Raw genomic sequence first — 27,908 nt, 5'->3', positions numbered from 1 at the left:
GTTGTGTTTGATGCCAAGTACTACAAGTCTCTCCCTCGGAGTAAAAACACTTCCAACAAAAAAAATTCCATTTTTCTCTATTTATTCCATACAAAAAACAACTTACAAAATAAAGCTGCATTTTTTAATCAAATACTATATACATGATCCATCCCTATACAAAAATAGCTATATAGGCAAAAAAAAGTACAGTAGGTTAGACTTCAGGTTTTATTTTTTTTCCAGCAGGCTTATTCATCAAATTTATATATATTCACATGGCTGTCTGACCTATTTCACCACAACTGGGAATTTTTTCCATGTTGTGGTACCAGTTTTAGTCCACAAGAGTAAAATGTCAACAGCTGCTTTAATCAACCTTGAAAAACCCTGTCTTGTTTGTACTTCAGAATTTGTTTAAACTTGCAGTAGGTTCGTTTCTACACACAAAAATACAGGAACTATTTTGACAGTAATGCCTGACATGCTTCATTTAAGAAGAAAAACATGTTTACTAATTATCTCATTTATTTTTTAAACTTCTTGATTATCTGGAGATTTCATCATCTGGATTTAGGCTTATAAAGATAAAAGCCACTAAAAATAGGATGTTAATACTGGCACAAATACCCTCGTCAGCAATGTTTCTTTATTAAGATTGAGATGCGTTAACAAAACTCGCAGCGGGACTGTAGGCCACAAGAGGCCTAGCAGCTTTGGGCTTGCTCAGGTATTTCCCTGCAGAGTCAGATGGCAAAAACAGTTCTTACGCTTTTCTTCAAGACACTCCAGCACCTGGCTACCAAAACAGAGGATGAGACTTCCTCCTCAGACCCTCTCATGTTTGCATGCGCAATTATAATGAAACATTCCTCCAACGTTAAAATAATTTATTACTAAATTATCTGACAGCAGTGGCCCAAGTGTCGTTTGTGGGGAGACTCGGAAGAACCCATCCTGGAGGGATGCAGCTTCCTTCAGGGTGATCAGCTGGCACCAAGTACTGATCCCATTCATGCCTTTAACAGAGAAAGCATTGTTTGAGAGGAGAGCTGGTATGACTTTGGTAGTAAGACTTATTATATACCCACAGAGGTATTTTTCCATACTGATCAATACACAAACCACTTTAAATTATACTCTGAAACTTGTTTTTCAAACATAAATGTGAAAATTATATGTACTATTCCATTAAAGGGAATGGTTATGCATGGAAGTGCAGTCTGCCTCACACAGGCATCTGTTGGATACAACTCTTACCAAGCTTGATCCTTAGCTGAAAAAAAACAGGACAATTCACTGCATAACCATATTTGGAAGCTAGTGAACCGAAAGGGACCATAATTTTACAACCTCAACAAACAATACTTGTCATCTTTGATAATAAAGTAAAGACTTTGTTTGGTTTTACCTGATCTGGATTAGAGCTGCTACAGAATGCTCAGCTTGTAAGTAATACTCTCTGAAGGGCTGCAATAGGTGGGCTAGAGGAAATTCATCTGTTAAAACACCAACACAGAAATCGTTCAATAAACCAGAGAGACCTTTGGTTTTAGAAAGTCTTAGAAACCCCAAATTTGCCAACTCATTTGCTACTCCCCAGCTGTAACTTGAAATCACTTCCCTAGGTAATACATTAAGGACATGTTTCGTATGTCTCCTCATCCTTACCAGAACTGTCAGAGCCAAGTCAAGGCCAGCAAAACTTTTCCTGCCTCCATCATCTAAACAAAGGGAACATATGGACACTGAATCTTTACAGATTACCCGAGTGGCACTTACCAAATCACCAGACTAAAGCATCTGTTAGGTGCTGGAAGTCTTCAATCTATTCTGTTTATTCTCACTTCAGCTTAATCTACAACCTCTTCTTGCAAAACATTATGAAATTGGCTTGAAATATACTGCAGTCTACACTGAAGAGCTAAACAGTTCTTCTTACATCACACGTGTTAACAGCACACCATGTTTATCCCATCTTTTCCTCAGACCACAAATTACTCCAGTGGATGATTTATTTCTCAACTATTTTTGCGCCTGCATTTTAAACCCAGTGCCTATGAGATGGGGGTGTGGTGTGGAAAAATAACTGTTAAGTATGGCATGCAGAATTTACCTGGATCTCCAAACAGCTTGGAATCAATTTCGAGTTTCTGCTGTAGTATTTTTTCCCTTTCCTTCTTCTGTTTCTTTTCCATTTCTCTCTTCCTTTCCTCCTCCTGTTCTCCCTCCAACATAACTCTTAATGCTCTCTCCTCAGCTTCATACAGCTCTGTGCGATTTTTCAGCAAAGTTTTGAGACTCTCCACCTGATTTTCAAATGCTTCGTCTGCTGAGGGGGGCGGACAAACACCTAAAAAGAAAGAGAATTAACTTTAAATTTTCAAATTCAGAAGGGGCTGTGTTATCAGACTTGAGAGCGGAGCTGGCAAAATCTCAGAGGAACATGAGCTTAACATTGCTAACAACTATCTTACTGGAATAATTCTTCTATCAAGAAAGAGCTTGGAAACATAGGAACACCACCACTGTACTCAGCATTTTATAACTAAAATCACTAATAAATAAACAGCTTTTTCAAGCTGCACCTTGCTAGCCAGCACAGGGCGTGCACATCATCTTATTTCCTGCGTGCACAATTTAAAAAGTTTGGTAAAAATCTCGTAATTAACCTTTCCTGCCAGCGGCCTCTTTTCTCAGTTTCCGAAGCTTTTCTAATGCGCGCAGGATGTCCACCATCCTCTTTGTGTCTGCTTGTTTCTTCCGTACTTCAGATAAGACACTGTCTGCAGCAGCCTTAAGTTCTTGTTCCTATGAAAGAAAGAAAGAAAAAAATGAGACACTATGTGTGAAATATCCCACGTAGACAAGAATGAAATGGTACTTTCAAAAAGATTAACAAAACACTGGAGATCAGAATAACTTCCCAGTAACAGAGCCATTGCAAGTTAAGTCAACCATCCAACCTTGCCTTTCTGTGAAAAAGCTAAAACATGATAGACTTCAGGAAACAAAAAAAAGAATGCTGAGCAACTCACAAATTCGGGCCAAATGGGTAATGAATTCATAAAGCCTGATAACCTTTATCCACAGTAAGTTAGGAAAAACATTAACAATAAACATAAACCATCCCGACTCTACAGCTCAGTAATTGAAGACCATTAACATGCCACAGTCCAAACACAAAACCTTTCCCAACAGCTGCTCTGTACCATCCCAGCGGCAGACCTAGCACCAGCTGAAGGGTTGCTCTTTAGCCAACAGCCAGCACAAAGATGCCCACAGCACTTCCCAGCAAGCCCAGTTTGAGGTCGGTTTTTTTTTTTTGCCTTGGAGCCGTTTTACTTCCCAGTGAGACCCAAAAGCTTGCAAACAAGAAGCTTTACAAGGACGAAGCCAGCAGGCAAGGCTTATGGTTACCGAAATGGCGCTGACCACCGTAGGGTGGCTGCGAACAGCCTGGCGCAGGCTGGGGCCAGCGAGGAAGACCTCCACGCACAACCAAGAGTTCAGAAACCTTTCTGTCCCAACTGCTAAGGCCTAGGACACGAGCGTGGCAAAGCTGAGATGCCCACCAAGGCTTTTAAGGAAGAAGCAGGGCTGCAGGCCTCGCAAGCAGCGTGTCTCCAAGCAAGCCGAACCCATGCAGCACCCAGGTGGCACCTACTGAACGGCGGGGTGCCGCAGCCAGGTGCCGGGCAGGCACGGCCCGCCGTGAGCCCCGTTACCGGCAGGTCTCCCCCGGCTCCGCCACGCTGCCGCCCGGCGCCCCAGAGGGCGTCCCCGGGAAGCCACGCTGCAGCCGGGGCAGGCAGGATCAGGCCGCTCGGGGCCGTACCCGGTTCTTCTCCTCCACCTCCTGGATGCACTTGGCTCTCCACTGGTCGATCTTGGCCTCCCGCTCGGCGGCCCGGGCCGCCTCCTCCTCCTTGGCTGCCCTGGCTTCTTGCTTCCTCCGCTGCAGGCGCAGCCTCCTCTTCCTCGCCCTCTCGGCCTTCCTCCGCAGGGCCTCCCGGTAGCCGGGCTCCCTCAGGGGCCGCACGACCTCCCGCAGCTCCCGCCGCGCCTCCTCCGCCTCCTCCCGCGCCTGGGCCCAACCCGCCTCGTCCCCCTCGGCCTCCCGCCGCCGCAGGGTCCGGCAGAGCGAGGCCAGCCGCGCCACCCGCCCCAGCGCTTCCACCGCCAGCTCCCGGGCGCTGCTGGGGCTGGCGGCGGCGGGCGGCGGCGGCGGCGGGGGAGGAGCGGCCCGGCGGCGGCCCAGGAACTGCGACAGCCACAGCTCGTCCTGCTGCCGCTGCGCCGCCGCCTCCTCCTCAGCCAGCGGCCGCGGCGGGAACGGAGGAGCCGCCGGGAAGTAGGGGCCGCCGCCCGGAGGGAAGCGCGGCCCCGCTTCGCCCTCAGGCCCGGCCGGTGGCGGCGGCGGCGGTAGGAGGAAAGGCGGGGGCGCCGCCGCCGCCGCCGCGAAGGGCCCCGGGCGGGCGGCGGGGCCGGGGAAGGGCGCGGCGGGCGGCAGGAAGGGCCCCGCCGGCGGCGGGAAGGCCCGGAACGGCGGCGGCGGGAAGCGCCCGCCGAAGGGCGGCGGCTGCGCCATGCTGCCGGCCTCGGCCCAGCGCCGCCCGCGCCGCAGCGCCCCCTGGCGGCCGGGAGGGCCCCTCCCTGCCCTTGGAAGGCCGCCGCCGCCCCCCCCCCCCCAGCACCTTTTTTTCTTTCCTGTAGGTCCTCTTAAAAAAAAACACAACCAAAAAAACCCCAAAGAGCCATAAAATTTAAAGTTTCTGGGGATGACGCCAGGGATAACAACTCTCCGCTGCTTGAGTATTCGCTTTGTTTTATTCAAACGCCAAAGGTGAAGTACAAACTGTAGTTACACGGCATTTTGTTTCCTTAAAAACAGTTCTCGGTTACATAATTCCAAACAACTTTCAAAACTAAGTTGTTGAACAGTTTTGCCTAAAATGTTTTTTCAATCCATTTAAAAAAGGATTTCAATTAAAGGATTCAGAATTAAAAGCGGTTATATTTTTTTCACTCTACAAAAAGGAAAGTGAGGATGCAGTTACAGATAGTTCACCACAGATTCCCATTTTGAGGGGACTAAGCTTCTAGAAATATCCTCAACTCCGAAGGCAGCTTGTTCTGAACCATTAGTGGGTCATTTAACCTGAAAAAAACTGAAATCCTAAGGGAAGTATCTGTTGCATCTGGCTACAACTGCATGTCACACTGCTTCTTGGTAAGAACACAAGTATTACATAAAATTTACATGACAAAAATTAACAACAAAAATAGTGTCAACACCTCTGCAGTGTCCCTTCCTGTCCTAAAAGATCCACTAGACTGAGAAGAACGATGAAAGTTTTATTTAAATAGCATGAATTAAAATTTTAGAAAAAGGGGTCAGTAAAACTTAAGTCCACGTATCACCGAAAGACAAAAAGTTGTAAGCAACAATTTTAATTCCTGAAACAAATCAAAAACATACAGGTCCTTTAGTGTTTTTACAAAGACTTTCCTAAAGGATTGAATTAATTGTGGTGTAGAACAGAAGAAGGAGAATTGTTTTGCTGTGAGACTAAAAATCAAAGACAAAACCACAAGATGCAATACTAGCATTTGAGCGTATAACTTAAAAAGCACTGTGTCATGTGAACAATCACTACTGATTACATCAAAAATATTACACATTTACTTCTTTCATCTCTTAACATTATAAGATAGGTTGGGCAAATACCTGGCACCAAAAAATTGATGCATGATAGTTCCAATACGTTAAACAAAATGTACTATATTAGAACATTAATATTTAAAAATTTATGTCAACTTCTCATCCAAATTCAGATGGCTTACTGCTTCCTCGAAATCCGGTTTACCCTTCTGGAAAAATGAGCAAATTACTGACTTCACCTTCTTTCACAGTATTCAAGGTGACTGAAACTTACTCCTAATGGAGAGGTGAAGGAAAGGCTATTACTTAAAATTGCATTCAAATTACTGTGACAAACTAGTGCCACATTTTTGCAGAATCTCCCAGCAGTGTCAGAGTATGTCCCAGTTTTTCCAAAATCCTGTTGGAAGGGCTTCCTCCCCCACCAATGTAACAAGTCACTCCAGCACCCATCCAGTTTCAAACACCAGCAGAAATCAAACACTGACCCGAACGTAACCCCCTGCGAGTCATATGAGGAGCTAATAGTTTATTCACCCTCAACTAATTATAAATCTTGATTTCCCATTTGTAGAGTAACATTATTGTCAAATCTAACTATTGGCAGCACCTGCATTGCTGTTTTAGTTTCTAGAAAGAGCAATCCAGGTGCTGCTATATTTGCTATACATTTTAATTGAACAAGTGTAATATACAATTCATATTTGAACATTATGCCATCCAAGTCCACACAATGTCCATCAAATAAATCAATGTGATGTTGCAATAAAATACACAATCTGATTTATCTAATAAAGTTCCTCATCACGTATCATATCCGAGATAGATCCGATGCCTTCAGTATCAGGCTGAAGCCAGAGGCAATCGTAAGGAAATAACCAAGTGCGCTTTATGCAGGTGAGCATTCTGACAGTCTTTAATGGTTTGCAGCATCTGCTTGTCGAGGCCAGCCTTCTTCCTCAACGCCAGAGTCATATTCTTCTTCAGATGAATCTTTAGTGGGAGCCCTATAATTAAAACAAACTGATCAGATACTTTAGAAATTGAGGAAAAGAACGGAGATGGTTTCCATAGCTTCTGGTAAACATGCCACCTGCAAAGCGCCCCAATGACAAATGCTCTGACAAGCACCCATCTGCTAAACGACCTTCTGATCTGAAAATGGTGCTGCGCAGATTTACACTACTGCCAGTATGCAGTCTCATTACTGAAAATCAAAAGGCTGTTGAATTCAGTTAAGTTGTTTGATTTAATCAGTAAATTTAATGTTTCCAGCAAACATGAATGCTGGTGCTCTATAAAATCACTTAAAGCAACCATCAGCGTAAGCATAGTACTTTCCACTCCAACCATCCATCCCCTTTGAAACAGTAGGTATGCTGAGCCAAGCTTCAGCACAGACACAGATGAATACAAAGCACGTACCTCAGTGGACAAAGTCACTCAAAAAAGTTGTCAGGGGTAGAAACCAAGGCAATTCCTAAATTTCAGACCTGTGTTGTTAACCAGACCCCTTCCCTCTCGACTCTATCCTTGTTCACCAAGATTATTTTTTTTAAATCCAAATTTGCCCAGTGCTTTCAGCATTCCACCACATCATTACCATAATACAAACTTTACAACATTAAATTGATTATTTTAACAAGAGTTCAGTAAATCAATAGATGTGCCTTTGTGGCTCTCCACTGCTCCAAGAGCAACGGAGAAGAAAACTGCAGCAGCCTGGAGCTTGCATTAAAAAAAAAAACACCTCAGTGGCAGAAAGTAGAAGGAGGAAGGAAAGAGTTCCATTTCAGAAATTTCAGTACAGTCACAATTAAAATTCAGATTTTTACTGTTAACTTATGATGCTTATAATTTACTTCTATTTCTACAGGTATACACACACACACACAAAAGGCTTAAAGTAACTTCATATATAAGTTTATTTTTAGTTTTCTATTTAAAAACTAAAGCCATACAAAACCAAAGTCTCTAGGACAGAATAGGCACTAATTCAGCTGTGTACAGTATACAGAGAATCAGATCCTTTTCAGGTTGTGTGCATGGTTTTGTGTTTATACACTTGTTCCTACAGCAACCATCAGAATACCTGTCTAGCTGCGTTACTTGTCTGTTCTGATACTTCCATTATGGTTTTACCTAATGTATCCTGGCTCTTTTTTGCCTTCTACAACATCTTTGTCAACTTCCACGCATACAATGTCAGAATTGGGCACTTCAAACATGGGCTCCAGCAACAGCTTTTCCTACAAGAAAATAGAGGGAAAAAACATTTCTGTGTGCCCTCTTCTACATAACAATATGGTTAGCAAGTGATTTTCAGAGCTAGAGAGTTTTCTTGGAAGAACTCCGAATACCCGCAGTTTTAGAAAGAGACTTACTGTATCCATGTAAGACCCAGAACTAAGTGAGGTTTTGACTGAAAATTGTCACCATTAGGTCCATACACACAAACACAGGTAGCTTCATTCACTCAATATGAGACTTAGTTTACTCACCATTATAGATCGAAGACCTCTTGCACCAGTTTTTCTGTCCAGGGCCAGTCTGGCTATAGCCTTCAGTGCATCTTCAGTTACATTTAATTCACACTACAAAGAGAAAAATGCTAAGTTTAGTTAATTATTTAATTTATAACTTAACAGTGTGTTGAGTGGGACAGCGCAAGCATTACTGAAAATAACAAACAGTAGCTATTTACTTGTTACCAACCAGAAGACTTAACATTTAAGCTACGTACATAAAGCTTCAGCTACACTTTATATTTGCCTAACGTTACCAGTATTGACTATGTCCCTTTACATACAACTAATACAAGTACATCTACAGTACATGAAGTGGCTCTTGATGTCTATTAAGCAAGGTCATGGATGTTCATTTGAATGTTAACATGAAGAGCAACTCAACCATTTCCAGATTACTTACCCCACAAGGACAGTTATCCCATCTAAACCAGTCAGGTTTTAATGAGTTAGCTTACTTTTTTTCAGAGTGGGGAGGTGCACATGTGGGAGGAAGAAGTGATTTAAATTGACATTTTGGATCACTTTAACACTGTATTTATAAACAAGAATATTGAAGAGTAGTCAAATAAAAATTCAAACCTTATCCATGCTGAATAGTGCCTGGTATTGAGGAACGACAGCATTTCGTGGCTCAGTAAGAATTCGTACAAGGGTTTTCTCATCTAGGCTGTGCAGAGGAACCACAACAGGCAAACGTCCCACAAACTCAGGAATCATGCCAAACTCAATGAGATCTCTGGCTTCCACGTGACGCAGCAAGCGATCCTTTTCTTCTATATCTTCATGTGGATCGGACTCTCCACTTATATTCGCAAGATCAGCGGCTGCTGCAGCCCTTCTGCCTTTTCCCATATTAGATGGTGTCCCAAATCCTAGATACTGCAAAACAAACATGTTACACTTACAGAACTATCATAGTTAAGTTTTCTTTATGTAACTAAATCACGTGCCATGTGCATAAAAAAAATCTGGAGTAACTGATTATGTCATTACATATTAATTCAAGCTCAAGAAATTACTTATAGTAAAATTGGACACCTTGCACACCATGAATTTGTTATAACTTTTAATACCTTCAGTAAGGTATCAACACATCAGACTGAATAAGAGTAAGTTTTTCTTAAAATAAAAAAAAAAGGTTAGTAACATCCTGATGAGTTTGCAAATACCAGCAACACCAAAAAGGTCTCTTAAGAAGTGAAGCAAATCCATACAAGAATGCTTGCATGAAAAGCTACATTAATTATCATAAACAGTAATTTGGATTTCAGTCACACCCCTGTTAGAAACAGGGTGCACATTTTGTCAGAAAGCTGCAGTCAGAACAAGTCTGTCCCCAGACATTAATACACAAAACAGTGAACTGCATGACTAGGTACTTAAGGTGATGATAGCTTTTAGCACCATTTGCTCAAACTATCTGAGTATCAACAGTAAACCTTTGGATATCAGAAGAAAAAAGCTTTTTCTCAGTTTCATACTTGGTACACTGCAAATGAAAGAATCCTATTACAACTGCTAGAACTGTTTCACATATTCTGTTTTTAAGAAACGTAGGACATGACAAGAATGTAAAAAGTTTACCACTTAAGTATGGACAGCAAGTCCTCTACCAACAGCTTTCAACCTTCTTTTCCCCCCTATTTTCTTCCTATTTGCATATGCCAAAAATTTCTCTGTGGCAGTAGAGACCACTGCAAGCTACTTAAGCCTACTAACAATAGGCTTGTTCTTTGCTACCTTTCTTAGGCTTAACCTCAGGTTCCCAGATAACAGATGGAAAACTGCTGCTCTACAAAAAAAACTTAGTGGATTTACAAATATAGCAAAACCTTTAGGAGTCAGTACTGTGAGCAGTAATTAAGATAATCATTTCTCCATTCAAATACAGCCTGATGCACTCACTTTTTCATTTTTCCTCCTGCTGATAATTCTGTCAAGACCATTAAAAGCACCAGAAGCTACAAAGAGGATGTTTGTTGTGTCAACTTGCACTGTTTCTCCACGCAGTTTACGAGAATTCTTTTCTGGAACGTTTACTATTGTGCCTTCTAGTAATTTTAACAAGCCCTAAGAAGGAAAGAAATAAGTAATATAAAATTCCACTGTGTAGCATCACATAAGACGACACACCATATTGTGCTTACTTTCACAGATGTATTTACATTATTTAATCCCTTATGCCTTTATAGTAAGTGTATAAAGAAATCGGTTTTCCATACGAGACAAATAATCCCATTCAATGATAGACAAAAATCTTTCTTTAATGTGACTCCCATGCACATTATGAGCTGCAATTAGTAACAAGTTGCTTTAATAGTTTTGTCAAAATGGAAAATGTTATCTATTCTTGCCTACATTATGCAACTTTCTATCTGAATGCTGCAAGGACATTTTTCAATTAAAATGTTTCTATGAAGCAGTCTTGAGTTGCTTTTGAGTTTTGGGGGGGGGGGGGGTGGAATGAAGAAAGTAAAGAGGAAAGATTAGGGTTTCAAAGGTTAGTAATTAAAGAACTGAAGAACTATGACTCTATACACTCCCGTGCTATTTGACATGATAGGATGATATGTAGACTTGATGGGCTGTTTGCTTACAAAGTGAAATCACTCCACAGAAGTACTTACTTGTTGAACACCTTCTCCTCCAACATCCCGTAACTGATGAATACCAGGAACGCTGCCAATCTTATCCACTTCATCCAGAAAAACAATTCCTGCAGTTACAGAAAATGGATTTAAGGAAGACTCCACTTTTTAAGAGAAGCAAGAACTTACACACAGGGAAGAACATAATTTAAGACAGCAGCAGTCTGTTCTACTTCCCATACTGTAGGTTGCAAAAATGTGTGCAATCTTGTCCAACTATGGACAAGAACAAAAACTACAAGATATGCTTAGAGCTCTTTTCAGGTTTATTATTTCTGATTTAAAGTGTTAAAATTCAGGTACATGCAACAGGACTACAAATTACAGAAATACTGGTGGTCTCAAAGTTTAGAGCACTTAGGTGAGATTAACAGTGTCTATGAATGAACTTCAGGAAACATATTGTAAAAGTCTACCTTGCTGAGCTTTTTCTACATTGTAGTTGGCATCTTGCAGAAGTTTCGCAATGACAGATTCAATGTCTTCACCAACATAGCCAGCTTGAGTCAAGGTAGTACAATCACAGATAGCAAAAGGTACATCTAGGCATTTAGCTAGAGTCTGCGCCAGCAAGGTTTTACCTGATGAAATAAAAACTGTATGTTACAACTTCTATACATTTCTTTAGAGCACACAAAACCAAATATTTACCATATGATCATCATTACTGTCCTTAGACATTTTGAATGATGCCAGCATATTCATATATTCATATAAGAATAATTTCCAAGGAAGCCAGTTTTCATAAACAGTGTTTTTTACATTGGCAAGCTGTATTTCTGAATTAGACTAATACTACACATTTGAGGCAGCTTGAAATGTACACAGTATGTTACAGGATGTAAAAAACAGAATACAGGTACTTGCATAGATTAAAGATTAAATAAATCAGTAGCACTTTGCAGACACTCGGGGTACAGTGCAAAGTCCAATTGCTCCTGCTTTGAAGTTCGGGAGAAACAGAATTAAAATATTATTTAGTGAATGTTCTTCCAAATAGTCTGCAAAATGCTATCACTTCAGCACAAACACTCCCACTTCTTATGAACATACAAATATAATCTCTCTTTTAACCCCCCTGCAACAGATCTGTCCCAGAGGTGAAACAACACTTTCTAACTGCAGCATCTCAGCTTGCCATCTAAAGCAGAGAAACTTTAAATGCATTTTATTTCAGCTTAGTGAAAGTTGCATCTTTTAATCAGTCAGTAAATATAGGCAATTTAAAAAAAAAACCCACAAAAAAAACAAACAAAGAAAACCACATGACTAGACCTCCTTCCTTTTCAAGGCCATTTAGCTCAGCTTGTTACCATGGCATGAAAGTACAAAAATCCCAGTTTGGAATTCACAGTTCAGCTTTTTATACACCAAATTGGAATAATCACAAGAGAGGAAAATCACTCATTAACAATCAATTCTAAGAAAAATCTGACACCTATAAAAACCTGCAGCTGTATACCTGATCCAGTTGGTCCAAGCAGCAAAATATTACTTTTTTCAAGTTTTATGTCATCATTGGGTGAATCTAGTACTTCTCCTCCCCGTTTCTCCTGAGGTATCTGCTGGTTCATTTGTTGCTGCATTGATGCTCCTAAAGCATTACCGTGTGGACTGATTCCAGCAATCTGCAGTAGTTCTGAAGAGAACAATAATAGTACTGTTTGAGCACTAAGAAGGACTGCCATCACCTTAAATACATAATAAAAGCTTGGTTCTTCTGTTTTGTTCTGCAAATCTATAATTCTATCTGTACAGAAGTTTACAGATAGGACTGCAACAGAAACATGGCACAACTATTACAAAAACATGAGTTCCAATCATATTTTTGCACAAGCATATATTTTTCATACATGAAAAGAATTTCCAGTGGTACAGTGGATTATCTAAAAATATTCCTCTACATTAAAAAACAAGAGAAATTTTCAGTCCTTACAAATTAACTCATTTTAGCTGTAATTTTTTATGATTTTTTTTTTTTACCACACGAGAGGAAATAAACCCAAACTGTTGATCTCTATGATGAAAAAGTACAGGAACTGCACATACAGTACAGTACAACAGGAATTGTTACATACTGTAACAATTACAAAAGCAATGCACAGGTCTACTCTCAAGATTTAAAGACTCGTCTTAGTTCAGTTGTTACAGGTTTTGTCTCTACACATGAATATGGAGATTGAGACGGATTTTCTTTTTTCAGAGCACTAGTTTTAATTGGCTTGCAGGGTACAATTCTGAAGATTAAGAAAATGGTTTGAAGAGGTGTAACTGGGCATACAAATTGATCTACACTAGTCTAAGGAAGAAGTTCAATAGCCAGGAGAGTTCTGGTGGACTGAAAATAAACATAACTGACATCAACTGGCAAAAAAAAAAAAAAAAAGGCATTCTGAGGTTCAAGGTGACAGTGCCTTTTAAGAGGACAAATACCCTGCAGAAAACAGTTGCATAACTTCCTTTACTATCTACCTCACATTATATTCTGTATGGCATTACTAATATAATCACACCTCAGATCTAAGTAAAAAAAAAAAAAAAAAAAAAAAAAAAAAAGCAATTTCACTCAGTCTACTGAGAACAATTCTAAGGACAGATAATTATTTAACCAACTTCATAAAAGGTATTTTTACAATTTACCTGCTTTCCACCTAGAACTAGATAGAGTCTCAAATCCTAGTCACCTTTGTTAAAAATGCACTCAATGCCATCAATTAAATTTACTTGCAGAAGAAAAGCAAGCAGGATTTTACCCAGCATTTCAAAGGAGCGGTCACTAAAGACTATTCTACATTAACATCGAAAGAGTAGATATTGCAGAGGAGGACATGAGGAGAGAGTTCACTTACTTGTAAATCTGTACTCATCCTCCCGTCTTCTGATTTCTAATTCTAAGAGAGAGGATGAAAACAGTAATAAAAAATAAGTTTATAAAAGCTTATAAATTCTCCACCTCTTGCCCTCTTCTGAATAAATCTCATCACTGTATATGAATGTATTTCTAACAAGAAATCCCCACATGAATTAGTATTTATTGCTGTCAAAATTAACCCAAAACCCAACTGGCATGCTTATAAAATGACAGCAAGCTTTCTACTACTTAAAACAGTAACAGTCTATTAACTCTGATTAGATTTTCATTTTTAAGCCACTTACAGAAGGGGAAAAAATGCTGTAATATAACTTTGTTTTGAAAAGTCTTCCTTAAACTCTCACATTTATATCCGAGTGTTACAACATAAGATTTCACATATTTCAAAGTACTACCCATTATAAATGTTCACTGCCAGTCCCTCTGGGTGTGCACCATTTTATCTTCCTGTGGATGGTCAGAAACTTCTCTGTGCCAGGTACACAGCTGCTCTCCTACCATTACCAGAAAAGTGCTACTAATGTTTTCCCCTCGGTTAAAATACTTCTTTACATAAATTCAAAAAAACAAATAAGATTGTTTGCTTAGCATACTATTTATTGCAAAACAGAACAAAACACCTTAAAAAAAAAAAAAATCAAGGTACGTTTTGAATCAGACACAGTAACTTAATCCTACTTCCAAAAATAAATTAGATCAACATAGCTACACACTTACTCAGTAGCAACCGTACTGCCAAAAGTAACTCCATCTACACCTGCTAGATATGGAACAATACTATGGTGACTAACAGATGCTGCCAACAGCAGCAAGTGAGGTTAGAAAGCTAGTTATTCATCAAATTCACTATGCAAAATATTGTCTTCATGATCTACATTGTTGCTTGCAGATTAAGCAGCAGATTTACCATTAAGCAGTAAAAGAGATAAGAAAGAAAACTTTAGGAGGCTCACTTTATGAAGTTAAAGGAAAATACCTAATAACATGCGTCAGTAAAAAATGCTAACCATGTAATAACAGGAGGCCATACCCATGGCATCATAAACCCTCGATTACTTTTAAATAAATCACAGAAGTTTGCATACAGTGAAAATTAAATGTAATAGAAATTCTTTTAGCTCATTCCAATTACAGAACATCTAGTGTCAAGGTAAAATCCTTCCCAGGTTTATTACATTAGAGCCCTGAAATGGTAAGTTTTATTTGACCAAAAAAATACCAAACATAATACAAACCTCTCGGTGTTAAAGAATTCTGCTTTTCAACTTCTGCTTGTTGTCTCAGGTTAGCTGGGATATTATTGTAGATTCTCTTGTAATGATTGTACACAGCAACTGAAAGCACCTTCTTGGCAAAACACTGACCAACAACATATTTGTCGAGGTAGTTATAAATCTGAAAAATAACTCAATTTTAATAACACTTCTAAACCACCCTGCAGCAAAAAATAAAAAATAGTATATTGTGCCAAAGATGGACTTTGGTCCAAACCAACCATTACAGAACTGAGAAACAGAAACCCAACATCTAAAATAAAAAATATATTCCTGTTGATAAGTTTACTTAAAAACATGGCACTTAATCATATCGTGTCTGTCGGTTCTTCCCTACTAATACTTAAATCCATTCTTATTTTCACCCAACTTTGTAAGAGGAACAGAAATTTCAAGAATATTTAATGTCTTACAAGAGGACTATCCAGGAGCCACACGCAGCTTCAGAAATCATTACAGTCCACTAGGAACTGAGAAACACAATAAGCTCCCTCACTATTTGGGAAAGGGAAACCAAATAAGATGGGTCACAGCCACAAGCTAATCAGCCACATTTCTTGACCAAAAACAGGACAAATAAAAGGTTCTGCAAGGTTCTGCAGCTACAGAAGGAAGTTGCTAATGTAAGGGTGCAGAATATGAGGCCACAGCAGGAAATAAAAGATACTACAGTTGGTGAGGGAGGAAATAAAAGATACCACAGTTGGTGAGGGTTGAAGTTAGCCTCAGGGTCACAAGGAAAAAATGAAGGTACTGGACTTCAGTCACCATACAAAGGCAGAGGAAAATAAGCCCAAATACTTTTATTGGATCTACTTGTTCACTTTATCAGTGCTCTGCTGGGTCACATAGCTCTCAAAGGTTTAATCCTGAGCTGATCGTCTTTCTTGTTTGTTGCTCTATCAAAGTAGACCATTACACACCTGATGCAGATTAAGAAGCAAAGCATTTCACCATGCTGTAATACAAGGAAACCCTGGGGTGAAATTAAGAACCATACCTTTTTCGGTGGAGGCGGTGGCTTCTGCTGGAATGCCAATTTCACAGCTTCTGCTGCCAACTCGGGCTCTTTAATGATGCTCTTTTTTGTGTCTGCCTCTGACAGTACAACAAAAAAATGGTGACACTTTTCACACTTCACAAAACGGGTGGAAGCTGCAGAAAAAGTAAAACAAAATGGCAACAGGAATTGCTTAGACAGCACTCAATCAACTGCCCAAGTTTGTCATATACAGGACAAGCACCTGTAAGACAGCATAGCCACCTGTGTTTACACAACACTTCCCCTTTGTTCACCTTAGAAGCTTTAAAAGCAATTAGTGGACGATGAAATTTGACACAGAGGAAATGCAATTTGCCCAAAAAGTCTCAACGCAGGGCATCAACCAAACAAGGGGTTAAAAAGCAAAAATCTATTTCATACTTATTCAGTAGTACTACACTCAGAAGAGGAAATTTGGCATCTCAGAGTGATGCAAAACTAATGAGGGCTTCTAACTATGCAGGAATTGTTCCTAACTCTCAAACTAGCAGGCAAAAAAAAAAAAAAAAAAAAAAAACAAACAACCAAAAAACGTCATTTGGGACAGACTACTCTAAAGTGTGGGGAAGCAATCTACAATATCAAGGATAGCATGCAGCAGGTTCAGGAGAGGACAGCTGTGGCAGCTCCCAGTCTCTGCATCTCACTGGCTGTGGAACAACACTATGGAGCATGTTCAAGTCACCTAAGCCCAGGACACAGAGCACAGAGGGGTCACACAAAGGCCTCCTCCCAACAAGAGGCAGCGGTGGTATGCAACAGATGATCGGGACTTTGATGTTTTGCAAGATCTTTTGCTTATTTATTTTTACTGTCAAGAGTAGAACAAATTTCTTTCAAATTCCAAAAGCCAAACCCTCCTACCGCTGACTTTGTGAACTATGTCTCAAGAAATCATGTTATCTGCAAAGACTGGTTTCAAAAGCCTGCAAACTAGAACTTGCACTACTTTTTTTTTCTCCTTTGGAAAAGCGAAGTTGAAATAATCGAAAATAGACAGTAGAGAAGAATAAATTTGTAATTCAAAATAGATCTTTTCTGACCATACTACTATGCTATTAAATGCAAATCATGTGCAACAGGACTGATTTAAAGTAAATATATTAGTAAATGTATTAAATTAAAAGCAAAGTAAATGTAGCAAAACAACCACATGAAAAACTTCAATGTCAAAACTTCTGAAATCATAAGAAGTTTTTAGAAAATGGCTTGAACACTGTAGTACCACCTGATTTTAGTAACAGCCTCTAGCAACAAACAAGCTGCTTATTTATAACTTGTTGTTGCCTCCCATAGAGCTGGCATCAGCAAAAGAGGAGTAGGTGAGTTTTTATTTTAATATTAAACACACGTTATGACTGGATAAGTATGACCAGCAGATTATTTTAAGAATGTAGCACATAATACTGTGACCATCACAGCTTTATTAACTCTACTCCAAAGAAAAATTTGCGTAACAACTGGAAAGTTCTCCTGGCAACAGTCCAAATTACTGTTATCTGCCTGATGGGAATGCAATGGAGAACCACTTGCCTGCACCCCTCTTACATAACTGTTATTCACCAACAATACTGTAGGGCAAAACCCTCAAACTTTCTCCCAATGCTCACTCAAAACACCTCTGATATTCTTAATGACTACAGTGTCATGAGGCTGTTGCCCTTCCTTATGCAACGCTAATAGTCGGCTTTATTAGGATGGAAGAGCCGTGAGAATACTTGCCCCCTTTATAGATCCATGGGAATAGTTAAAAAAAAAAAAGAAAACAAAGAGCAGGCAATTAAGAATACTATTGTGCATCTTTAAAACATCATTCACTGAAAAAATTATTGTGCAGAGTACACTTTTATCAATTACTTCAAGCAGCACAGAGGAAAGTTATTAGAGATCTTCCTCATTTCAGCAAGACCAATAGGGTCGATGGTTACAGAGAAACTTTGATGTATGGGGTGCCTTGAGGAGGAGGCTCAGTTACCAAAACACAGCTGTGAAAGTGGCCAGTTTCTATCATCTACACAGCAATCTGGAAAAAAGTACCAATACAAGTTTTAACAGAACAAAAAAATTTGAGAAGTTTGCTCTGAAATACAGGGATACCAAGTTTAAGCACCGCTATCTCCCTAAAACTGAGCATTCAAAATTGCAAACAACTTTGCTATTCTTAAATACTGGCATGGTTTTATATGTTCTTTTAGCAAACACAACAGCACAGAGGCAAAGAGCCTTCATGTCAAATTACCTCACTGTCATTAAAATGTCTGCAAATATTTACAGTGTGGTAAAATGTAAGTTAACTGTTGTTTTTGATTCAGGCAACATTACCACAGAGGCTGCATTTGCAAAGAGATTTCTAAAGTCCGTAAGAGCTGACCTTGCCAAAGAGACAGGTCAGGTTTTTACAATACATACAGGAAGCCAAAACCACCGGAGGATTAGTCTTAAAAATACTTGTAGGGTTGAGATAATGGGCTACTGTTAAACCACTGTAAGGTAAAAAGACATCAAGAGAAAGAGAACAGGGAACCTTCCTGCCTATTACGTATGTACAGTAGCAGGAAGTCTTGCTTTGGAGGATGGGAGCTAACCTGATGGCAGCAGGTGAAGACAGTAAAAGCAGCACCTAGATAAGGCTTATGTCAATCAGCTTTATAGCTATTGGATTTCACTCTACATCTGAGGCTCACGTCTTATTTCACTGATCACAAACCTCTCCTTACAGATTCTCACAACACAAAACAATACAGGAAGTGCTGAGAAAGTGTGTCAAAGCAAAATTCATTTTGGTTTGCCTCATATTCTTCCTTAACAGTTAATTACTGGAAAACCACTGCGAAGCATATCCTTGTGCAAGATTTCTGGATACAAAGAGAAGCCCTGTTAAAAAATAACTCCACTGGACAACCAGCCTTTTTTTCTTATTAGTTTTTGTTTTCTTTTTTAAAATAATTTTTAAGATAATTAGCTCTTCCATTTTCCAGCTGCTTTATATTCTACAGTTTGGCTGGGAAGCAGTGTGCTCAAACTAACAGACTAAAACAGAAAGACACAGGTCCAGAGAAAACTTGACCATGACTCACAGGAATTTCTGAGAAATTAGAGCAATTACAATCATCGGTTTATTTTTTTTTTTTAAGTTACCAATTAACAGAAAACTGCCAGCTGTTCTCAAGATGAACAAAAAGGTCTGCTCTACTCCATTATCTGGTGACACTGTACTTAGTTTAAACTAGTAACAGACTTCATTTAAAGGCTGTAAAATCCTAAAGCCTCAGAGTAGAACTTGCAAGGATAAGAAAAGTAGATACATTCAATTATTCACAAGACGACTTCCTCATGTTTTGACTTTCAAGCTTCTAACAAATCTGTCCAGCTGCAACACTGATTTTACAAGTACAAAGTGGGTTTCAAGTCCCAAGCTGTTTACAGTACCTGTGCCATTCTGATGCCGCAATTCAAGTGCGGTATCACTACTTGTGAATTTGAGATTGTGTATACCAGACATTTTCTCCCATAACGTTAGTATGAATGAATTCTCTTCCTATGAAAGTTTTCAAGCATGCTTAAAGATTCCTAGAGACACTGACAATATACTAAATCACATATCTGCTTTCCAGGGATACACAGTGATTGTTCTACTCTGGGGCAATGCTTGAACGGTATTTCCAGATAAAACCACAAACTCCAGTAACAAGGGGAGCAAACACACCACTGAAGTGAGAGTGCTTCAAAATGTCTCTGTCTACTCATGAATCATCTCATAAGAATATAAATGAGGTTAAAAATCCTTCCACTGTTTTCAACCATACCTAGTCCATGGAGAGGCCAACATATTGAACACCACACAGGTTGTATTTCTAGTTCCATCAACTAGTGCCAGATTTTACAGAAAACCTTGTTGCCTATAGTTTTGAACAACAACAACAACAAAAAGCTTAATATTTCGGGGAAAAAACAGTAGCTGAGGACTGATCCTTTTATCTAACATAAATAAATATACTGTTATTATAGAATTGTCTTGTGATTCATGATCTTTGATCATTTTTATTAAATATTATTTTATATGAGTAGCAGCAAATAATAGGACATCTGCTCACTATCTTCACCAACTGTGATATTAACAACTGTTGAACAAGTTTAAGCTGACCTTGTCTTAAGCTTCTTAGTGCACACGTCTGATTATGACTCGATACTTCCTCCCTGAGCCCTAACAATGGGTATTTGCTTTCTGACAACTATTTTCTAGGCTGGTCTCATTAGCACTGAAATAAGGATAAACGTCTTCAAGTCTGATAGAGCCTAAAGCATAACTAGCATTAATTTGGACTGTACTTCAAAAAAAGTAGCTATTTCTGCTGGACACCAGGCATCTGACACATTTTGGATTCTCTATTTGGACTTTCCAGCCTCCTATTTGGAATGTATTATGGATCTTACTTCACCATAGAAGACCATTCTAGTAAGCCATCTGTCATATACTAACTCCTCAGCTGGATAAGCACTTTGGTTACACTACATGCAGGATTAAAGTTTTATTATTTAGTAAACAAAGGACAGACATTACAAACATACACATATATAAGTATATATTTATATAATGGACAGAAAGAATCATCAGTAGTTAAATGGTATTGTTTATGTGAGCATCTCTTCCACTGCATAAAATGTAACAAACTATTTTAAAACTGTGTATTCACAGTTGCGGTCCGAATTCCACCGCCATATTCAGCTCCACCACACATCATAGGAAATTACACAAATGTATCCAGAGAAACAATACATGCTTATGCCAACGCGGCCAAACTAAGCATAAGAAAATTTTTGACATTGCATAATTAGTTAGGCTAAAACTTAGCTATCAGGCCTACGTTAGCTCACAAATATAGTCACCTCAGTGTCTATTTAAAAAAGAAAGTATTCATTAAAACTTACACACAAAGGTCTCCACGTGTGTGCACAAGTCACCACACTTTGGGCAGCGCAGCTGGTTCCCTCCTTTCCCAGAGCTTCCAGAGCTTGTCTTTTTACCACCCCCCTCACCGACAGACTTCTAAAAAAGATTTCCAGACAATTAGCCCCAAACAATGGAGCTGTTACATTAGGCATTTAGCAGCGTGTTTATGGAATCCAGTAATGTGAATATTGCAATAGCTGAATGACAAAATAACTATTGTCAGGATTTTTTAAAGGCTTTCAAAACTTAGAACAACACGATATAAACATTTGGAAGTGTACACACATCTGCATTTCCCATATCTACCAATTTTGGATGCCCATGGAAGATGCATCCCATATCCACATTAGAACTGCTTGACTGGCACTAGAACAATAACAAGTTAACTGCATCAAGAATGTTTTAATAGTATATTTCAATGTAATTTATTCTAACACCAAAGAAGAAAACAAATCATACTTATAGAGTAATTTCATTATCGCAACTGTGTTGATTCTAAGGGTTTCTGAAGCCACAACTCTTCTCACGTCCTTGACAGATGTAGCTATGCTGGCAGATGGGTGTAGGGTAGATATGGCCTATAAAACAAGCATCTCAGAAATTGCTTGGAAATATTTTATCTTTTACTTCTAAGGCAGAGTTCCCTGACGGAGACCTACTTGTCTTTCTCCATGTTACTTTGCTTAGTGGTGTTCAAGGTCAACATTTTTTAAAACTCTATCCATTCTATGCCTTCATACTTTGATTAATAATAAAAGCTATTATATTTTAGGAAACAGCAAAGATCTCTCTTCCCTTTTCTAAGGCAGTTTGCCATTTTTTTTTAAACCTTGCTTGCCTACTCATTTCTCCTCACAACCCTTCTCAAGAAAAAGACTATTAAAATTTTTTTATCTTCCTTCTTTATTTTTTAAAAAAGTTTAATCTGAATCTTCAGAACACACCTGTGTCATCTGGACAGTACCTCAGATGTTACAACATGCCATACTAAGGCAAAGTTATTGCCTGTGAACTCTCAAAATCTTATTTGCTGACTAAAGAGCAGTTTTATTCTCAGGTAATCATTTAACTGAAGAAGCTGTTTATTAACTATAATTATAGAGAAAGACTAGGATGAAAATAGATTACAATTTACTGAAAAGAATAAAGCTAGTCTCCTCACAAACTTGTCTTGCTTAATACAACTACCAAAACAGTGCTGAAAACAAAAACACTTTAAAATGTACTTCCCTTAAAAAGCCTACTTGGACATAGCAGGCTTTTGAAGAAGAATAGTTCTGACTACTACTCTTTCCTGAGATCCTGAAACCTGTTGTGGATTTATAACATTCTACGAAGTTTTCAAGTGTCCCTTTATGCTAGGCAAAAAGATTTATAAAACTGGGAAAAGCATTATGGGATGTTTATAAGGTTTGTCTGCTAACATATTCACAATACAATTTTTTTCTTCTTCACTGTCAGTTGTAGCAATTTGAAGGATCAGAAATGTCAAGAGTTAGCAAAAATTTCAAGATTCTAATTTTAAGTAAGGAAAAAAAAATACTAAAAATATTTAAGAAATATTTTATATAAACTACTGAAAAACCTAATGCGTGGAGATTACCTTGCTTCCATCTCCAGAACCCTCCTTGCTTGCACCGTCCTTTGAAGCAAAATAGGCTGGTGTTTCCGAAAAGTTTCTAAGGGGAATCCGTCTTAGGGAACAAGTTTCAAAAGTCCCAAGTTTTCCTAAAACAGGGATGCGTGTACGACCACAAGTAATACCTAAAAAAAATGAAAACATGAAAATTAAACATTAAAAATACTCTAGTTCTAATCCCAGTGCCACCAAATGCCAGAATTTATTTACATTAAATGGAGCTCAAAGGTTTCAGCAACAGAACATCCAAATTCCAGTTATCCAAAATAAATTCTCTTCACCACCTTAATGTTCATCTCATTAAAAACTGCCTGGATTGTCCAAAAATGACCCAAAAGTAACTCCAGGTCCTCTAGCGTCAGATAATTGAGAGTCCCATTCTGTCATGAAATAAGGAACATCCTAGTTATGAAACTGATCCTCAGAATGATAAATACAATCAACATCCAGCGCTTATTGTGAAATATTTCAACCCCTGAAGTAAAAGAGAGACCTTTGAAGCATCTCCTTATTACGCAAAAATTACCAAAGAAGTATCTCAAACTCACAGACTGCACATCTGGATTTGGCTTTCACTTGTGATCTCTACTAAAAACTGGTTTCCAGGAATTTGAGGTACTGCTTGACAAAAAAAATTGTCCTGAGGAAAACTGAAAGGTAGTGTCATATTTGGCATGTGCTGACAGACAGGCACAAGTAAATTCAGCATAATCTTAACTTTGTTGAAATAGCTTATTGCCAACATGAAAAAAACCTCATTGAGAAACTAAACAGCCTTTTCCTCCTCTTGCAACAGCGGGCAGGATTACATTTCATGGCTAGGTATGATGTGAATCAACATATGTCGTGCTTGTGATTGCAACATCTCTCAACATAGGCAAGAGCCTGGAATCCATCTCTCACCTCTCTCTCGCATTTAAAGTGGCAAATTTCTCACTTGCTCTCTGGTTTTGATAAAAGCTCTGTGACTTGCCAACAGAAGAGCTATATAGCAACAATAACAATTAAAAACTTGCTGACAATATATGGTTTTACTGTTGGAAAGATGAGACAATCCTATAGTAAACTTCAAAAACTCTTCTGAAAAAAGAATAAAAACCGTAAGAATGGCAAGAGGAGTACAGTTAATTTGCTTTGAAAGAGATAACAATGACAACTAATATCTGGAATCTTAGTTGAAAAAGGACATTTAAGAAGAAAAGCATTATGGATGAGCCTAAATTTACCAGGAAAACTCTCACAGGCTTCTGCAAAGTCACAACCAAGAAGACAGTGTCAAATGAGATTTGAAGTTGTTTTATTAACTTACATGCTGCTTAAGATTCCTGAACTTGAAGATGATTTGCAGTTATTTTTAACATGATTAAAAATGTAATCTTTTAGACATCTGTAATAGCATTACTTCTGTCTGTAAACGTGAGGGAGGAATAACGATCAATGTGCTCACCAGTTTTAAATTCCTCTGCTGAGTGCCACTGCAACACAGCAAGATGCCTTAGATTACATAGGATAAACTATGAAAATAGCCCCGTAAACTTAAAAATGCTGGCTCACTTTCACAAGCAGTTGCATTCTTTCAATTGAATCTGCAGAGAACTCTGAAGACTATGTGCGCCAAGTGCACTTGTGAGCAGAGAATAAGCTGTGGTGAGCATTTACAATGCAATAGCTGTTCGGCATCAATTCCCTGTCTTGGGGGCTTATTCCTCATAGACGGTTCCTTTACCGAGATTTGTTTTACCACTTCTAAAGGCAATTGAGAAAAGACCCCTTAACAAAATAAAAAACCCATCTCACCTCCCCTGAACAAAACCTGAAGTTACACAACCTTCCTGCAATACAGGAAGATTTGGCCTGGGGAGAAAGGATGAAGCACTAATACATTTTACTTCTCAACTCAAGCATTTTACCACTAAGCACTGCACATGGACTAAAGATCACTGATTTTAATTCAGAGCACACCTGTGACACAGAAAATGCACTGAAAACTGCATTGGATGAAGTATGACACCATACACGGTGTCAAGTATTGAGCTGGTTAAGTGCCACGTTACGGAGTATGCCCGTCTATTGATCAGAAATGCAGCAGCTGTGGGGCATTTGACAGGACACTGGCAGATCTAGGCCAGCCAGCAGCATTACACCCACATTGTAACGCTTTTGTTGCTGTTAAATTCACTCTCACAAAAGTCTTAGCTGGCCAGCCTTTTGGGAACATTAAACTCACACTGCTACACATGCTGAACTCTAAAGGGTGTAGATAGGCTAAACTAGAAAGAAAAGAAAATAATATCCTATTACTGCTACATCAGCTTGTGGCTGAATAGGAAAAGCCTTGTCCCTGTGCTTATCATGAGGTCTGAGTGATACTTTTTTTGACAAAATATCATTGTACAATTAAAGAATGAAGCAGTAAGAAAGTTATCGCAACTATTTTCTTGCATAAATGAACCCAGAGGCAGATTTTCGGGAGAAATCAACATTCCAGCCCAATGCCTAGCAACTTCCACTGAATGATCCAGATACTGATAAATGTTCAAATATGCAACAGCTGGCTAGCACAGCAGTATTTGCTCACACACACAACTAGCAATCAGGGCTTGGGTGTTTTTTTCAAACAGTAAACTTAAAAGACATGTACCTAACATAAGAATGTTGGTAGCAGCAATGGCATCTATCCAGAGAGTTCACATTAGTGTGTTAAGACATAACGGGAGGCTCCTTTACACCTTATTAACCTTTAACTGATACTCGAGGAAAGAAATACTGACTTTTGGGCCAAGCTTCAAATATCTTGGAAGAATCTATTGCCCAAGGAAGTGACAGGGAGACCGTGACAAGACAATTCTCCTCTGTCACACACAACACTTGATCAACTAGACTTATCTGTGCACTCTGAATACTCTCAAGTTTATACCAACCAGCAATAATAGCAAACAAAGTACCTGGCAGAAGACATAATCTGTTACAACAACAAAAATGCACCAAAACAAGATTTTTTTTTTTTTTTAAGAACTTTCATGGAAAACTGATGCGTAAATAATCTTATGACTCTGTATCTGTGTTTTAGTCTCATTTATTCTTTTACACGTCACTTTTAAACCTTAGTTCTGACAAAACAATACAATTTTTTTTAAAAAGAAAAGATAATCCTAAAGTTAATTCAGAATGTTACTTGCTTTAAAGTTTATTGCTTCAGTGGCTTTACACAAGGCCAGACAGGCTGAAGTTGAAAGTACTGGTTTAAGCCTTTCAGCACATGTGACGTCAAGAGATGTAAATGTAAAGTCAACGGCAATGAGTTAACTCACCTCTCGAAGGTAATAAATCATCTCAGGCTATTGCTGAGGGTACAATCATCCAAAACCCTGTTGCAAATGTGGCAGCAGTAGAGATTTTCAGCACAATTTGGGAGTGGTCTGCCTTTCACTATAAGCAGCATGCCATATGTCAACTCTCACTACCCACAAGAGCACCATGAAAAGGACAAAAGTAGCAAAAAAGTAACAGCCTCCCTCCCCTTCAACTTCCAGTAAGTGGTTTGCACAGTCTCACCCTTCTACCAAGTTGGAAATAATTACTTTTTCCTAACTGACCCCAAGTCTTCATGAGAAATGTTTCAAGTTTAGGTTGTAAAAAAGGCAGGCTTTTAATCAGTCAGCTAATTAGGCTCATTAACTAGCACTACAGGGTAACGCACACTGGACGACTGCTGCTGAAAATCCCTTCTGTTGAAATAAACTCCGTTCTCGCATTACATCTCCCGAAAGGTATTTCAATGCGGGCTAATTATCCAGAAATTCACACCATGTAATACTGCCCTTAATCCTGACGCGCCACCGGCCGTCCCCTCACACCACCCAGGGTGACACTAGCAAAAGATTAATGAGGGGGAGGGGGGAAGAAAAGAAAAGGGCCGAGGCAGCCACCCGCGGCCTAACCGAAGCCCTTATCGCGGCGCTGCAGCACGGAACTCCCCGGGCCGGCTCGTCTCGCTGCCGCCAGAGCGCGGCTGCTCCCCGCCGACACCGCTCCGGCACTGACCCGGCGGGCCCCGCTCCCGAGAATCAATCACCGGCAGCGGCGGAGCTGGAGGGGCGCGGAGCGGTGACAGCCGCGCGGCGGCCGGAGGGAACGCCGTTTCCCCTCAGGGAGGCGGCGGGGAGCGGAAGGGGCCGCCGCGCTCCAGGCCCCGTGAGGCCCCCGGGACGGAGGGGCCCAGCCCCCCCGGGCCCTGGCGACGGCGAGCGGAGGACGGCGGTTACCTCTCCGCGCGGAGGGCAGCGTAGAGCCCAGGAGGCGGGCGGCGGCGGCGCAGCTGTGGCAGGCGGACATGGCGCGGTCGCGGGCCCGGCCCGCTCCCCCCCGCCACCGACTAGGCCTCGCTGGCGGCGGTGCTGCGCGCCCCACCCGCGCCGTAAACACCCCCTCCCCCGCCCGGCGCCGCCTCAGTGACGGTAGCGCGCTGCCGCCCGCCTAGCGTCACCGCGCACACCCCGCGGACTACCGCTCCCAGCGGGCAGCGCGCGGGCGCCTCGCTCGCCGCCGTCCCGGCGTCCGCGCGGGGCCTCATGGAAGATGTAGTCCTAGCGGTGCGGGGAGGTCGCCGGTGCCGGCGCATTGCATCATGGGAAATGTAGTCCGGACGGCAACGGAACCCCCGCACCCTCCCCTGTACACACGGTATTTCAGGCGATTCCCGCCTTTTAATTCTCCTTCCTAAATACAACAGGAGAAAAACATTTCCCTTGGATCCCAGAAATAGTTTTCTGAAAAGCCTTTCGTGAAAAATCAACCTGAAACAGCAGCTGAAAACTTGAGGCAAAATGAAGCAACTTTGGGACAGAGGTGAAAACGACGCCTTGCATCACAGGGTGATCTTCAGCCAGGGCACAACATTATGTGTGTGTGTGTATATATATATATAACCTAATCAAGTGCATCCTCTAGACGTATCTCATGGAGAACGCGCGTACAACCGACAGGTATCTATCGCCCGTTTCTTTCAACTCACCTCCAACTCCTACTTGTCACATACCAATTAAACAAAGCTAATTGATCCCAACGGTTGTTCAGAGGATCATCTGGGAGACGGGAATACGCCACGGGCCACCCTCCTCATCCACCCTGAGCTGCCCTACAGCAAACGCCATTAGGCCACGTCGGCAGCAGCCACATACAGCAGGAACACTGAAATTTCTGCCAAGCTCTGGATGGATTTTAACCTTTGTAAAAATACAGGTTTAACACCACCACCGACAGCCAGGCACCTGCTAATCTGATTTTAATCTGCATTAAATCCACCACCAT

General features: G+C 40.2%; 2 protein-coding genes across 3 annotated transcripts; both read right to left on the bottom strand.

Moving 5' to 3' along the window:
* Nucleotides 1–65: 65 nt before the first annotated feature.
* Nucleotides 66–4,605, bottom strand: PDCD7 (programmed cell death 7). The gene is made up of 5 exons (XM_030015289.1): nt 3,818–4,605; nt 2,652–2,790; nt 2,096–2,332; nt 1,391–1,478; nt 66–998 (listed from the first exon to the last, which is right to left on the bottom strand). Exons 1-5 carry the CDS (start codon nt 4,568–4,570, stop codon nt 881–883), a joined length of 1,335 nt encoding a protein of 444 aa, XP_029871149.1. The 5' UTR covers nt 4,571–4,605; the 3' UTR covers nt 66–880.
* A 185-nt stretch (nt 4,606–4,790) lies between these two features.
* On the bottom strand, nt 4,791–27,021 carry CLPX (caseinolytic mitochondrial matrix peptidase chaperone subunit X). 2 transcript variants are annotated; one of them, XM_030013333.1, is made up of 14 exons: nt 26,864–27,021; nt 22,563–22,723; nt 20,938–21,055; nt 15,967–16,121; nt 14,928–15,087; nt 13,670–13,711; nt 12,283–12,459; nt 11,237–11,401; nt 10,800–10,888; nt 10,078–10,242; nt 8,752–9,051; nt 8,146–8,238; nt 7,787–7,893; nt 4,791–6,651 (listed from the first exon to the last, which is right to left on the bottom strand). In XM_030013333.1, the coding sequence occupies exons 1-14, from the start codon at nt 26,931–26,933 to the stop codon at nt 6,561–6,563; spliced, it is 1,893 nt and encodes a 630-aa protein (XP_029869193.1). In that variant the 5' UTR covers nt 26,934–27,021; the 3' UTR covers nt 4,791–6,560. The 2 variants fall into 2 exon arrangements, with proteins under 2 accessions (XP_029869193.1, XP_029869194.1); XM_030013334.2 differs by lacking the exon at nt 13,670–13,711 and having other exon boundaries at nt 26,864–27,019.
* Nucleotides 27,022–27,908: the final 887 nt, after the last annotated feature.

The sequence above is a fragment of the Aquila chrysaetos genome, chromosome 5, assembly GCF_900496995.4.
Source record: "Aquila chrysaetos chrysaetos chromosome 5, bAquChr1.4, whole genome shotgun sequence".
Taxonomy (NCBI): Eukaryota; Metazoa; Chordata; class Aves; order Accipitriformes; family Accipitridae; genus Aquila; species Aquila chrysaetos.
The sequence above is the reverse complement of the archived record's forward strand: the minus strand, read 5'-3'. Positions and strand labels throughout refer to the sequence as shown.